Source organism: Chlorocebus sabaeus, chromosome 22 (genome assembly GCF_047675955.1).
Source record: "Chlorocebus sabaeus isolate Y175 chromosome 22, mChlSab1.0.hap1, whole genome shotgun sequence".
Lineage (NCBI taxonomy): Eukaryota > Metazoa > Chordata > Mammalia > Primates > Cercopithecidae > Chlorocebus > Chlorocebus sabaeus.
The window spans coordinates 3,856,336-3,870,586 of record NC_132925.1 but is presented as its reverse complement, the minus strand read 5'-3'; the positions used below and the strand labels follow the sequence as shown (position 1 = coordinate 3,870,586).

The 14,251-nt window shown below is 34.0% G+C and overlaps 1 protein-coding gene across 4 annotated transcripts in view; it reads left to right on the top strand.

The window, feature by feature from the left end:
- ROBO1 (roundabout guidance receptor 1) overlaps positions 1-14,251 on the top strand; it is a 1,151,566-nt gene that overhangs the window by 164,434 nt on the left and 972,881 nt on the right. For all 4 annotated transcript variants that reach the window (XM_073009653.1, XM_073009651.1, XM_073009652.1 and 1 more), the window contains exon 2: positions 8,641-8,777. In XM_073009653.1, the coding sequence (XP_072865754.1) occupies positions 8,690-8,777 (88 nt within the window). In that variant the 5' untranslated portion in view covers positions 8,641-8,689. The remainder of the gene's footprint in view (positions 1-8,640; positions 8,778-14,251) is intronic.

The window sequence follows — 14,251 nt, the reverse complement described above, 5'->3', positions numbered from 1 at the left end:
ATATACAGCCTGAGGTTTATCACTGTGCCCTGAGTTTCCTCACACTGTGTTTAGAATTTTCTGTGTCCTGAAGTGTGATGAGAATTAATTAGTCTTTCATGAAATGAATGGAAGCTTAATTGGAAATAAGACCCATGATCTGCCCAAATAAAACAGATGTGATTCATCATGTAGCTGTGCCTACGTATAAGGAACCTTTAGGAAATGAGGTGACAAATTAGAGAATCTTGCAAATATCCTTACTTCTGCAACTCCTGCTAAACCCTGTTGCCTAGTTTTCAAGATGTCTTTGTCTTGTCATCACTCCTATACTTTCTATTCATGTATTTTATTCTGTCTTAATTTTAAACTTATTTTCCAACAGTCTTTTGTTCCTAGTTGCCTTTCTTGCCTCATTTTGTAAAGCAAATCCAAGTATATAAGTGAAGTCAGAAAGTTAGTACTGATGCTTTCCTTAAAGGATGTAATAGTTTGGGGTTTAGCATAATTTAAACAGACTAAAGGTAAAGCATTTGCATGTTTCTATGAGGAAAGAATTTTCTAAATATATGTGAAGTACTTAAGCTAAATGTAATATAAACAAATTATAGACTTTTTAATACATGAAAAATAATAGAATGTTTTAATTAATTTCAGACTTAAAACTGTGCTTTATGTACTTTATTTTTTGTGTGTATGTCATTTTAAAATAATGTATTTATTATAGGAGGTTTGACAGTACTCGAAGTTAAAAAGAGTTTGGTAGTAATTTGTCCAGGTTGCCTTGTCTATTTGAAAGTATTAATCCTGCAGTTTTAGAAGGTGTTATACACTTTTGGCTTTTTAAATTTCAAGTGAAATACATGAAATGCACTTCCAACTAAACAGAAGCAGTAGCAAATTATCAGTAAAGTGAACTGCAGACTTATACACACATTTTTATTCTACAGAACTCTAGAGTAGGTATAGATTACTCAGTCATTTATAACACACACACACACACACACACACGCATGCACACATGCACACACACACTTCTTAAGTTTTCCATTTCCTAGCTTGAGATTTTGGAAACAGTATGACATATGTATTTTTTTTTTTTAACTTTCAGTGCTCTTGTTTCTCACCAAACTGTTGCCTTTCTTTTGCAATATAGTTAATGTTTATTTCTACTTTTTCTCTCCACCAATTGGACTTGTATGTAAGATTCTATTCACCATATTCATTCATATAATATACTAATAATCATCTACATGGTTTCCTTTGTCTGGAGTCACTTTCATCTCCAAGTTATACAATGTATGCTGAGCTTCAGCGTCCCATATGCCATTAACCACTGACAAGAAAAAGCCTGGAATTTAGTCTTGCATTCAGTACCTTCTAATTCTCTGACATTTTGCAATAGTTGTGAGAAACACAGTAGAGTTGGTTCCAGTTTACTTTATTTGCTAACTGTGTATTTTCTTGCAGATGAGTAACTTAAAGATTCTGAACTTGCATCCTCATATGAAAGATAATATCTTGTGACTTATTTTCCTAATAATAATTAATACATAATACTTTAATAGATTAATTCATAGGTAAACTGTGAAGTGCTACATATACGTCACATATTATTTATTTTTACCTTTACACAAAAGCCTTCCATGGAGCCTTAATTAGGTACACATCACACATACCTTCATTGAATATCTTTACCCAATACTGGAGTTGTGCAACTTCAACAGACCCTTTAGAGCCTAGCTCAAGCCTGATCCTCTTCCCACCTTGACTACTTCCTTGTGTCACCAACTAAATCCTTTTTATTTTTGTCATTCATGTGTAATAAATTATTTACTCCTCTGACATGAAGAGAGTATATTTATTTCACACATATTTGACTTTTCACTGCCTGGCACAGAGCTCTCCATAGATTAGATGTTCAAAAATGTTTATTATTCATGTATTTATAACTCTCCTAAAAACTAAACTTTGCATTCTTGATTTTCACAATACTCTAGAACATTACAAAGATTGATTTAAATAGAGATTGATTTTGGGTGATGGATTTTCCTACATGAGCTCTATGACTACAGACCTATTTGGGTAGACCAAGCTATAGTCTATCTCATGTAAAGAGGAAGAATATCTCCTTTACTAATTTGTAGATTGCTGAGTGATTCCTCTGTTACATGCGAAATCCACAATGAAACTGTCCTTTTCTTGTTGTTTATCTCACAAGGACAGGCAATCTTTAGGCATAGCAATTTACTTTACAAGCCACGGTTATTCTCTTTATTAAAGACTAGGACAGAGGCCAAGTCCAGTGGCTCATGCTTGTAATCCCAACACTTTTGGAGGCCAAATCAGGAGGATCTTGAGGCCAGAAGTTCAAGACCATCTTGGGGCAACATAGACAGGCTCTGTATCCACACACACACAAAAAAAGGTACAAAGAAAAAGAAAGCCAAATGTGGTGGTGCACACCTGTAGTCCTAGCTGCTTAGGAGGCTGAGACACTTCTCAGGCTGATCTCAGCAGCACTGGAGTCAGAGGTTGCAGTAGTTTGGTTTTTCAGAGTACTTTTTCTTTTTACCTGGAAATGAAGACAAAAGAAAGTAGCATGGCTTAAAGGAAAACCAATTCTGGTTCATAACAAGGAAACCCTTTAATAGTTTCTGTCCTTCCAAATATAGAAGAAAAGAAGAGAGCCACCTAGGCTGAAGAGTTTCAGAAGAGGAAATAGGTGCAGTGCACTGATAAATTTAGGAAATGTCAGTGCTCTCTTATGTAATACAAAATCCGTGTTTTTGACTTTGTTGAAATATGCAGTAACCTAAATTAATTACTTATGAAACATTTTTTACTTTCTAAGAAATTTTATTAATAGTCCATGGAACAGGATTCTCCTAAAATATATTCTGAAACGTTTGAGAAAAATAACCCTCCTATTAGCAGGAAATGGATCAACGTATTAGTAAATATATTACTTGAAAATAAACATTAGCAACATGTGCATATGAACAGCATATATACATATTAGTTTTTAAAATTAAGATCCCTGTGGAAAGGATCTATATCTTGATTGTGGTGGAGTTTGCATGGTTCTATACATTTGTCAAAATTGAACTGCACCCTTAAAATGAGATTATCTTATAAATATATTAAATTTCAATAAAGTTCATTAAAATAATCCAAGCCTCTAATTTTTTGCAAATTAGACCTAAGCCAATACTATTCTAATATGAAGCAGTGTGCAAATACAAATACACAACTGGTTCTGTCACTTACCCTGGAGGAATTTCATCAGATGCTATTTGAAGTTGGTGATAATGTTGATGTCAATATTAGTAGATATCAGGAAATGGAGCAGGCATTTTTTTTTTTTTCTTCCTTTTTTGGACATGGAGTCTTGTTCTGTGGCCCAGGCTGGAGTGAGCGGCGCCATCTTGGCTCACTGCAAGCTCCGCCCCCGGGTTCCCGCCATTCTCCTGCCTCAGCCTCCTGAGGAGCTGGGACCACAGGTGCCGCCACCACGCCCGGCTCATTTTTTTTTTTCTTCTATTTTTAGTAGAGATGAGGTTTCACCGTGTTAGCCAGGGTGGTCTCCATCTCCTGACCTCGTGATCCGCCCACCTCGGCCTCCCAAAGTGCTGGGATTACAGGCGTGAGCCACCGTGCCTGGCCAAGAGCAGGCATTTTTATAAGCACTCTACACACATCTCACCCAATGATGTGGCTATTCTTCTTCACATTTTACACTTCGAAAGATGAGTCTAAGAGAGTTTAAACTGTTTGATGTGAGTCAAACAATTATCTGAGTGGTGAGCTAGGATTCACAGTGGAACAATTTGAATTTACACTCTGATTCTAAAACACTGGTTATATTACTTCCATACACTTACACTTACAAGTAAATCATATTTTAGGCATTTGAATTACCCTAAACAATTTGGTAATCACACATTTTCAGAAAAGTATGTTGCAAATCTTTGTCTTTTCTTATATAGTGTTAGTTTCCTTAGTTCAAAGCCATATGTGCATACATTCTTAGTATTCTAAAAATAGGCACTCTGTGTACACATCCATGGGAAAGGTGTTCATAGGGTATTCAAAGGTGTAGTGCTTTTTCTTGTTGAATTAACTATTTTTAATACTGAGAGAACATACAAATATGGTTATATCACGTTCTTCACTAAAATCAATTATTTTATTGTTAATATGTCAAAGGTGTGGTTTTAAATAGGGGTTAGTGTGTTTGCTAATAAGGTTATATCCTAACTTAGGGGACTTTCATATTGAGAGAGGATTCCTAAAGACCGAATATTCAAAGTATTGAGAAATAAATGATCGTTTGAACTTTATTAAAATTAAAAATTTCTACTCTGTGAAAGATACTGTCAAGAGAAAAATAAGCCACACACTGGAAGAAAATATTTGCAAAAGACATATCTGATAAAAGACTGTTATTCAAAACATACAGTAAAAGTAAACAAAACAAAAGGCCAGGTGCGGTGGCTCACACCTGTAATCCCAGCACTTTGGGAGGCCAAAGCGGGCAGATCACTTGTGCTCAGGAGTTCAAGGCTAGCGTGGGCAGGGCAACATGGTAAAATCCTAGCTCTACAAAAAATACAAAAATTTAGCCAGGTGTGGTGGTGCACTTCTGTTGTCCCAGCTACTTGGGAGGCTGAGTTGGGAGGATTACTTGAGCCTGGGAGGCGGAGGTTGCAGTGAGCCAAGATGGCACCACTGTACTCCAATCTGGGTGACAGAGCAAGACACTATCTCAAAAATAAATAAATAAATAAAAACTCTTAAACTCAACAGTGAGAAAAAAGACTTAACAAATATCTCAAAAGATGATAATGAGATGATAAATAAGCCACTAAAAAGATGTTTCACATCATGCCAACAAGGATATGTAAATTTAAAACATTATGTACCACTGCATGCCTACTAGAATGGCCAAAACCTAGAACACTGATAACACCAGCTACTAGCAAGGATGTTGAGCAACAAGAAATCTTACTCATTACTAGTGGACAGACAAATGGTATAACCACTTTGAAAGACAATTTGGCAGTTTCTTGCAATAATAAGCATCGTCTTACCATATAATTAAGCAATCACACTATTTATTATTTACCAGATGTGTTTAAAACTTACCTCCACACAAAAATCTGCAAATGGATATTTTCTCCAGCTTTATTCAGAATTGCCAGAGTTTGGAAGAAATCAAGATGTCCTTCAATAGGTAAATGGATAAAGAAACCATGGTACATCCAGACAATGGAATGTTATTCAGTGCTGAAAAGACATTAGCTATCAAGATATGAAAAGAAAAAACATGGAGGAAACTTAAATTTATATTAATTACTAAGTGAAAGACATATATAGCCAATTTTAAAAGGCTGTATACTCTATGGTTATGCCTATACGACATTCCAAGAAAGGCAGAACTATGGAGATTACAAAGAGATCAGCAGTTTCTAAGGGTTCAGAAAGAGGAGGGATGAATAGATGAAGCACAAAGGATTTTTAGGGAAGCGAAACTATTCTGTATGATACTATGATGTTTGTGTCACATACATTTGTTCAAACCCATAAAATGCACAATACCAACAGTAAACCTTAATGTAAACTATGGACTTTGGGTGATAATGGTGTCAATGTAGGTTGATCAATTGTTAACAAATGCAACATTCTGATGGGGGTTGCCAACGGGAGAGGCTATGCAAGGGCAGGGAATGGAATAGTGTCAGGAAATGGAATAGTGTCAGGGAAGGAAGTTAATGAGAAATCTCTGTACCTTCCACTCAGTTTTCCTCTAAACCTAAAGCTATTGTAAAAAGTAAAATCTATTAAAAGCAAACGAAAAACTTCAAAGTACTGAAGTGATATATGTACAATAGCTAATAATGCAATTCCCATTTCTGATTTGTGGGTACTACCTTAAAAATCATATTATGTTTTTAGCTATGTACTACATAAATTCACAGAACTAGTCCTAGATCATGAAAATTTATTTGAGGAATATTAATCATAGTGCCTTACACATATTTGAAATAATATCTGCCTGTTGAATAACATAACTTGGGGGGATTCAATCAATTATAATAAGTGTTTGTACTTTCAGGTTTATTTTCTTATGTGCATGTTTGATTAGACTCTTTATTTTATCAATAGCTGCCTGCTACAAACAAGCTATATATAGCTATTAATAAATGACAGTTAAAATGTAATTAGCCACAGATACAAAAATATCACTTAACAAATATAAGCCTTCTAAATTTTTAAGTAATAAAGTTCTAAATAGCCTTGAGATTCATACATGTTTTTATATACGTCAAGAGCTAAGATACAACTGCTTATACGCATTTAAGAAATTAGAGGTCTAGGCCGGGCGCAGTGGCTCAATCCTGTAATCCCAGCACTTTGCGAGGCCAAGATGGGCGGATCACGAGGTCAGGAGATCGAGACCACCCAGAGAACACGGTGAAACCCCGTCTCTACTGAAAAAATACAAAACACTAGCCAGGCGTGGTGGTGGCGCCTGTGGTCCCAGCTCCTCGGGAGGCTGAGGCAGGAGAATGGCGGGAACCCGGGGGGCGGAGCTTGCAGTGAACCAAGATGGCGCCGCTCACTCCAGCCTGGGCGGCAGAGCGAGACTCCGTCTCAAAAATAAAAATAAAAAAAATAATAAATCAGAGGTCTAGGGTTTATTCCAAACAGGACTCTATGTCTAGGACACTCAGTAATCAACTAGAGAGAAGAGGAATCTGAGAAACTCCTTAGGCAAGCAGAAACCAAGAAGATATAGGACAACTATTATATCAAAAGCTGGGCAAGCAGAAATGAGCAGTACACAGTATACTTATACATTTTCTCTGGAGGAACAAATCATTTATACTTCGCTGACAAGCGTGATCATAAGCCATAACATTCAGTGGATAACCCTGTAAAAGAGCTTTTGGACAAACTAATAACTGCATAGTTTAAAGAGTAAAAATATTAATTTAGGTTTATAATGTAGTTATATAATATCAGTGATGAGTGATATGCTAGGATAAGGAGAGTTACAAGAACATTAACCCCAAGACAAAGAAGTCAGGGAATAAATATGAAACTACAGTAACCAAGTATATTTTTTGAGGCAAGGTTCTAGCTCACATCAAAGTTGCTTACAGAGAATGTTAGAGAGAGGAAATAATCTCCAAATATCTAAAGTCAAGTCAGGTGATTGTAGCTGTCTGGCAAGAGGATTAGACAGCTTTGCTAGGGGAAAACTTAGCAATTAACTCTGCATTGATAAGTCATAAAATAAGGACAGCTCAACTCAAATAGACAAAATAGCTATGTCCAGTTAACCTACAATAATAAATTGGTAACGTTTCTTCAATTTGTTATTCTGAGTGTCACAAAAATAACTGTTAGAACTTCGTAGGGGTGGACAAATTGCTTTTTATATAGTACTAGATTTGTTTATCTATTTTTGACTAAATAGTAAAAGTATTATTAAAAGATTAAGTCTTTCCACTTCTCAACTCTCAAATCTAAAATTTGCCGAGTGCTGCCAAGTATACTTGTATATTCCCACCAGAGTTATCTTCTAAATTATTTAGATCATTTTATAATCTATTATTAAAATCTGTGGTGGCTCCTCATTACCTACATTACTTGCCCTATTTATTTTTAAGTTCCCTATCACATTACATTCTGGCAAACCCCATCATCCAGCCAAAAAACTACTGTCCTTATAGTAGCCTAAATACATCTTTATATCATGGGAATATATCTGTATCTACCTATCAACCTGTCGTCTATCTACCTATGATAAAATTTATATATAAATAAATGTACCATGAAATTTATGTATCTACATACCATCTTACTTTGAAAATTTGGTTCTATTGTTGTTTCTAAATAGTATTGTTTTATTTTCCACTTACTGGATATTATCTCATATCTCAAAATGCCACTTCTTCCCTGTAAGCTTGGTCCAGTCTCCCTGGCAAAATTAATTAACCAGTTATTTGCATATATTTTTGTAGCTTTATGCTGTCATTTGTTATTATCTCTTAAAAAGTCCCCAAATATTATAAGCTTTGTTTTTTACGAGGATACTATCTTATGTTTCTCTGTCATATTCAGAATAGACCACTTAGTAATTTTTAAAATCTGTTTGTGAATTCACAAAATTAAAGTGGCCTCAAGTTGTTTATGCACCTGGGTGAAGAGCAAGTTTTTTTCTGCTATATCCCCAAAGCAGCATAGTGCTTGACTCATTATAAATTGGTTGTAAATATTTGTTTAATGAATGATTAACTTCAGTGTTTTCTAAATGTGATGAGAGTGTTCCAACTAAATTGGTGGGGAATCAAAGTAAAAATCACTTATCTGGCATTCTCTAAAAAACAGAGAAAACCAAGGAATCATTTATGATTAACATGTAACTTAAAAATGAGTTTTCAAAATTAATAAGTACCACATTTGTTTGAAATGTGAATCATGAAATATATTCTGTACAATTCATTTTAGTAATGTAATAATTTTAATTATGTTTCATTTCAAAAAATGACATTTCAAATCTATTTGAACTGCAATATTTCACAAAATAATTATCTCTCAACATAGCTAACCATTACAAAATAATAATTTTGTTTTTTTTAATCTCCCCAGATAACACATATCTATCACTGGCTGGGTGTAATGCAAGGAAGGGACAAAGATGAAATGGAAACATGTTCCTTTTTTGGTCATAATATCACTCCTCAGCTTATCCCCAAATCACCTATTTCTGTCCCAGCTTATTCCAGGTAAGTGCTGTGCATTTGTTTTATCAATACTTAACCAGTAGCCCTTCTTTGCTTTAAATTCACTTTTTATTGTGTGTATTGCAAATCAAATTTGTTCATTTTCTTTGGAACTTGCAAGTCTGTGTGAATGTCTTCTTGAGTATGAGTGCTGATCAATTTCAGGGGTCAAATTATTATTCTTGAAGAGAGAGCACTTTATTAATTCCCAAGAGGAACAGAACATTGAGAAAAAGTCACTGTGCTGAAATGTGTAAGGAGTGTTATATTAACTAAGTGAATTAGAGTGGCAGAAGAAAAACTACAGTAGGGAAAGGATGTGTAACACACAAAGGACACCTAAGCCGCAGTGCATGCCAGTACCATAGAAAAGGAACATCAAAAACTGGAAACATTGAAAACTGACATTTCTTAGAGTAGTAACATGTTAATTAACAGGCTGAACAAGGTAAGAATAAAAATGCGACATGCTGCTGTGTTGCTACCATAGTTACCACTGTTTTGGGTGAAGTTAGAAATCTATTTCCTTGAAGTCATAATTTTATTAATGGTATAGAATAGCATTTCTTTAAAATGCTTTACTGTTACTGTTTTAATAAGAGTTAGTTAGGTCCAATGTATGCTAGTGGAAAATACAAAAATATGTTGATGTGCTAATCCAAATATAATTTTATGTTTCCTCTTAGATAAGACAGAAAAAAGTGAAGTTAATTTGAATACATCTAATATGTCTTAATTTAGCCAAGTTATTCATAAAGAATAACATACCATGTTTTGTTAGACCATACTATGAAACTTTGTTTTTATTTATTTTATGGTTACATTTATTTTGATATTCAGCAACTATATGTAGCTTATCATGTTCATCCACACAAAATCAAAGATTTCGGAAAATCCTGGGGCTTCAATTTTTCCCTGTGCTGGGTTAAGATTGACATTTTCACCTCGAAGATAAGGGAGTTGTAAACAAAAAAACATGATTTAGATATCTGTTAAAAACATTTTCATATGACTGCGGGATACAGAAATTTTAAGTCTGTTGTAAGAAAATACATTTAATGATTTGTATCAAATTAGGTTAGCCCACTAAAATTACTATGTATTTTTATTTTTAGTCTGTTCCCACATTCCCTTCTCTTGCCATGACTCTGTTGAGTATTAAGATTAGTGTATGAATCAGAGAAAACATCATATATTTCTTAAAGATGTGGAAAATGCAAATATAGGTACACATTAATTCACTGTTTCGTAAATTGTCAGAATAAAGAGGATACTTATATGAAAGTGTTTTTAAAACTACAGCTATAGGTAGACACAGATACAGATACAGCTTAGGTATAATTCCCCTTACACTGTATGGCCAGCTAATAACTCCTACAGGTCAATAAATTTGGTCCGTGATGTGGTTATTGAGCAGGATATCAAAATTCAAAATTGTTAAGTGAGGTTTGAACCACCTGTGTGTATCTAGTGGAAGAAGGAATGCATGTATGAATATATATGGTGAGAAGGTACAAGGTTTATCTAGGGAATAAAAAATATCATCTTTTTATTCAAAAGAATATTGCATAATTTAGAACACTTAGGTGCAAAAGCTGTCAAACCTCTGTGATTACTATTTTACATGCAAATACTTCCAAATCTACAGCATATGACTTCATTGCCTAATTTAATATGTAAATTGGTTACAAAGGCGATAGTTTGGTTATCAGTTAGTTAAAAATATATGCCACACAATTGATTACTCAGGGCCCATTTTTAGCCAACACTTTCTTAAAAAGAAGTAAGGGTAACCTCAAATGGGATGCATACAGTTAGATGCCTTTTTATTTCAGGACTACAGAGTTCAAGAAACATTTCAAAGTAATTTACCCGTCAAAAGGAATATGCCGTTAGCTTTTCAGAAAGGACACCCGCGGAGTGGAAGTCATTTTCATAACTGCCTCCATCTAGGAGCGCTGGCTTCAGGCTAGGGAGAAAATCCACTGAAAAAACTCACTGGCCTTAGAGTGTCCCTTCCTTTCATTAATCTCAGAATGAAGAGAAGTCTTGATTCTTCTAATTGTTTTTCTAGCTTTCATATGTTCATTAGCGAACTTGGATCTGGACTGAATTGAGCATGTCTCCGAGAAAGCAAAAACTGGATTAGCTTTGAAGGCAAAATATTAGTGTCTTTTAAAAAAAAAGGAAACAAACAACCACGTAATTTCTTATTCAGCTGATTTATTTCCACTCTTTCTCTTAAGAAAATAAATTCTCCTTCATCAGAAATGTATTTCTAATAATAAACAATCAGATAAAGATATCAGACAAATGAAAAAAATGTAACATGCTTCTAAAAAAAATAAGGAGACTTTTATATTCTGTAGTACTTGACTCAGTGAGTTATCATCAGCCAAGGTGTCTACAGGAACAAGATTTCTCAGGGTACAAAATAAAAGAGCAATTAAAACATTGGCACAATGCAGGTTGTTTTATTACCACAACAATAAAGTGTTTTTCACTTCAAGCTGTGGCTAGATAACTTGATGTAAGTAAATATTAAAATATTTGAATGTAATATCTGGAATTGATGGATTGCCCAGCTCAAATTTTTTTTCATATTTGATTTTGTCTCCCTGTATAATACATTTTTAAAACTGCTGTTATGTTTCATAACATTGCATATGAAATGGTTGGTATATGAGAAGGCAAACAAATTACTTGTATATAGTAAATCAAGAAATACTCTTATTGTTGAAAATAAATTGGTTTAGAGAAAAGGAATAATTAATAAATGGATTCTAAGAATAACCAGGCTTTGTCAGCCATTTGAATTGCTGCTTTCATTGCATGTTGAGCCCATTAAAACCCACCTCCTTTTTATTAAAACCACTGGTAGATGTTTTTCATGTTAATTTACTTCATCTCTAATTCACAAATGAAATAATTATTAAACCATGTGAGGTTATCTCTTGAGGTGTGCTGAATCCGGACTAGGCCGTGTCTTGACTTAATTTCTGCCAGGAAAGAAATCTGACAGATGCCAATCTTTTCATTTGAAGCATCTACCTTTTATTGCCACGGATGTCAGGAAGACAATGAAAAGCAAATGTTAAATGATATGTTATTAAAGCATATATTTCACATATAGTGGAATTAATTAAAAAATTTAAAAACCCCTATGGTAAAAAAAATAAAGTTGAATTCTAGGCTTATATTGCAATATTTTAAATGAAAATACCTGAAGAAATACTCACAAGGTTGTATTTCTATTTGAATAAATAAGATAGGCTACCTTAAAGTTAAGCATGATTTATTTTTTCCTTTCTATTCTCTAAATGTGCAGCAGTGTTGTCCTTCATTAAAGATGCAGGTGCTGACTGGGTTATTTCCTTGTCCCTGACTCACGTCAACAAGCCTTGAGTGTGAAATTTTCTGAAATGATTTACTGCTTATCTGCCCCACCAATCCACTGACCACCACTTCCGTATCTTGCTGTTATACCCCACAAAAGATCATTGAAAAGAGCCATTAACTGGGTCCGAATCATCCATAAATAAATTATAAATTGTGAAAAAAAATTCCTCATGCAAAATTTTAGAAATTACAATGAATATATACATACAACCCCATACATTTCTAAGTTTTTTGTTTTAGTTTTCATATGCTCAATACATTTTGAATAGACTTGAGGATTTATTTCAGATTTTTAAAAATCTCCTTTGTAATGTGAAAACAAATTGAAAGTAAATAATTCCAGAAGTCTAAATATGACAGAATCTTTAGGAATTTCTTTTGGGATACTTTATTTAACAAGTAATGTTGCATGCATGCTTCTTACAAAGTTTATGATCCACAGGTATGTTTTTTTCCAATATTTGTGGTTAGTTTCTATGGCAAAGAAACATATATTAGGAAAATATATGTCATTTAAAACCTATAGAGATTGCTTGTTCATAGGCAACAGTTTAATTTTTTAACTGCGCTGACTATTTAGAAAGTAGTCAATTATTTTGAAAAACATAAAAAGTTACCATTATAATATCATATTTAGGTATAAAAGTACTTAAACACACTTAACTCTTAAATTATGCATTGATGGAGGTATTATACACAAAAGTATTTGATTTTACATGCTACTTGACAAATTTGTCTGACTAGAGAGTTGTCTCTTAACATGTTTTCCATGAATTGTTTTTTCAGAAGCACCTGAGATGCTTCTTAAAATTAAATATTCCTAGGACCCACGGCAGAATCACTGAAATAAAGAGCTTGGGCAGTTTTACAGGTATCTACAAATTGCCTAACGGGCAGAAAATTTGAGAACCTCTGATTTAGACATTTGAGTTGATTTTATTTTAATGTTGAATACACTTAAAGAACGTGTATTCTCTGAGGACAGATTTCCATGAAAAAGGGAAAAAGTTATCTGGAGATATTTGTTTTCTATATTGCAAGGATTTGGAGGAGCAGATTTGATGCCCCTACCAGTTTATTTCGCTTCGGTTTTGCTTATGATTCTTGTTATTTTCATCTCTTAATAAATGTTTCTGTATGAAAAACATAATATATCCTATTGGATGAAAGGCATTAGCTTAATACCCAAAGCCACTGAACTAATAAGCAGATCAGTGAATATTAAATTATATTATTGAAAGTGACTTTACAAAATTCAAAGTTAAGTTTGCCTAGTGGGTACAATTGCCCCTAAATTTTGTCCAAGCCTGAGTAAAATCTTAATGCAGATATTAAGTAGCTGGAAATTTATAATAAATTAGAATAATATGTTAATTATGCAAATATTCTGTAAAAAGAAACTAATAACCATGGCTGTATTATGACTTACAGAAGCCTTAGACAATTTTGCCTTTATGGGCCCCTTTTTCCGTAAAATCATCTTAAAAGTATGTCAATATCAACATGACTTATGCCGGAACGTGATACCTAAAAACAATAGTCCTACAAATAAAATGTAACAAAAACTTACCTTTACACATTATATAAACCTCACAGAAGAAAACCATAACATAAGAGAAATCAAATGTTCTCTGAGTGTTACTTTTTATAGTATAATTTTAACAACAATAACACGTCTCTTGCTGATGACTCACTTGATGCTGACTTGCTGTGTTTCCTATCCCCCATCATTCTGCAAAGTTAAATGAGCTAGTGCCAGGTGTGGGCTAATGGATCCCGTGAAGGAGATCTTCTGCTTGTGGTGCGTAGTGAAGGTTGCAGAGGGCTCATCCTTAATCACATTCCCCACATCCCTAATCACATTGCATCTGTCTGTGAGTGTGTGTGTGTGTGTGTATGCACAGACATATACACATACACACACACACACACCCCCTCACCCACCTACAAATCATGGAGGTCTCTTGTTACATACTCAGGACATTTATCTACTGTTAGACTCCTGTGATTTGATGAATTTATTTATTTTCCTCCCACTCTGCTCATTGATTTAGTAATCGAGCGTAATGTGAATCATT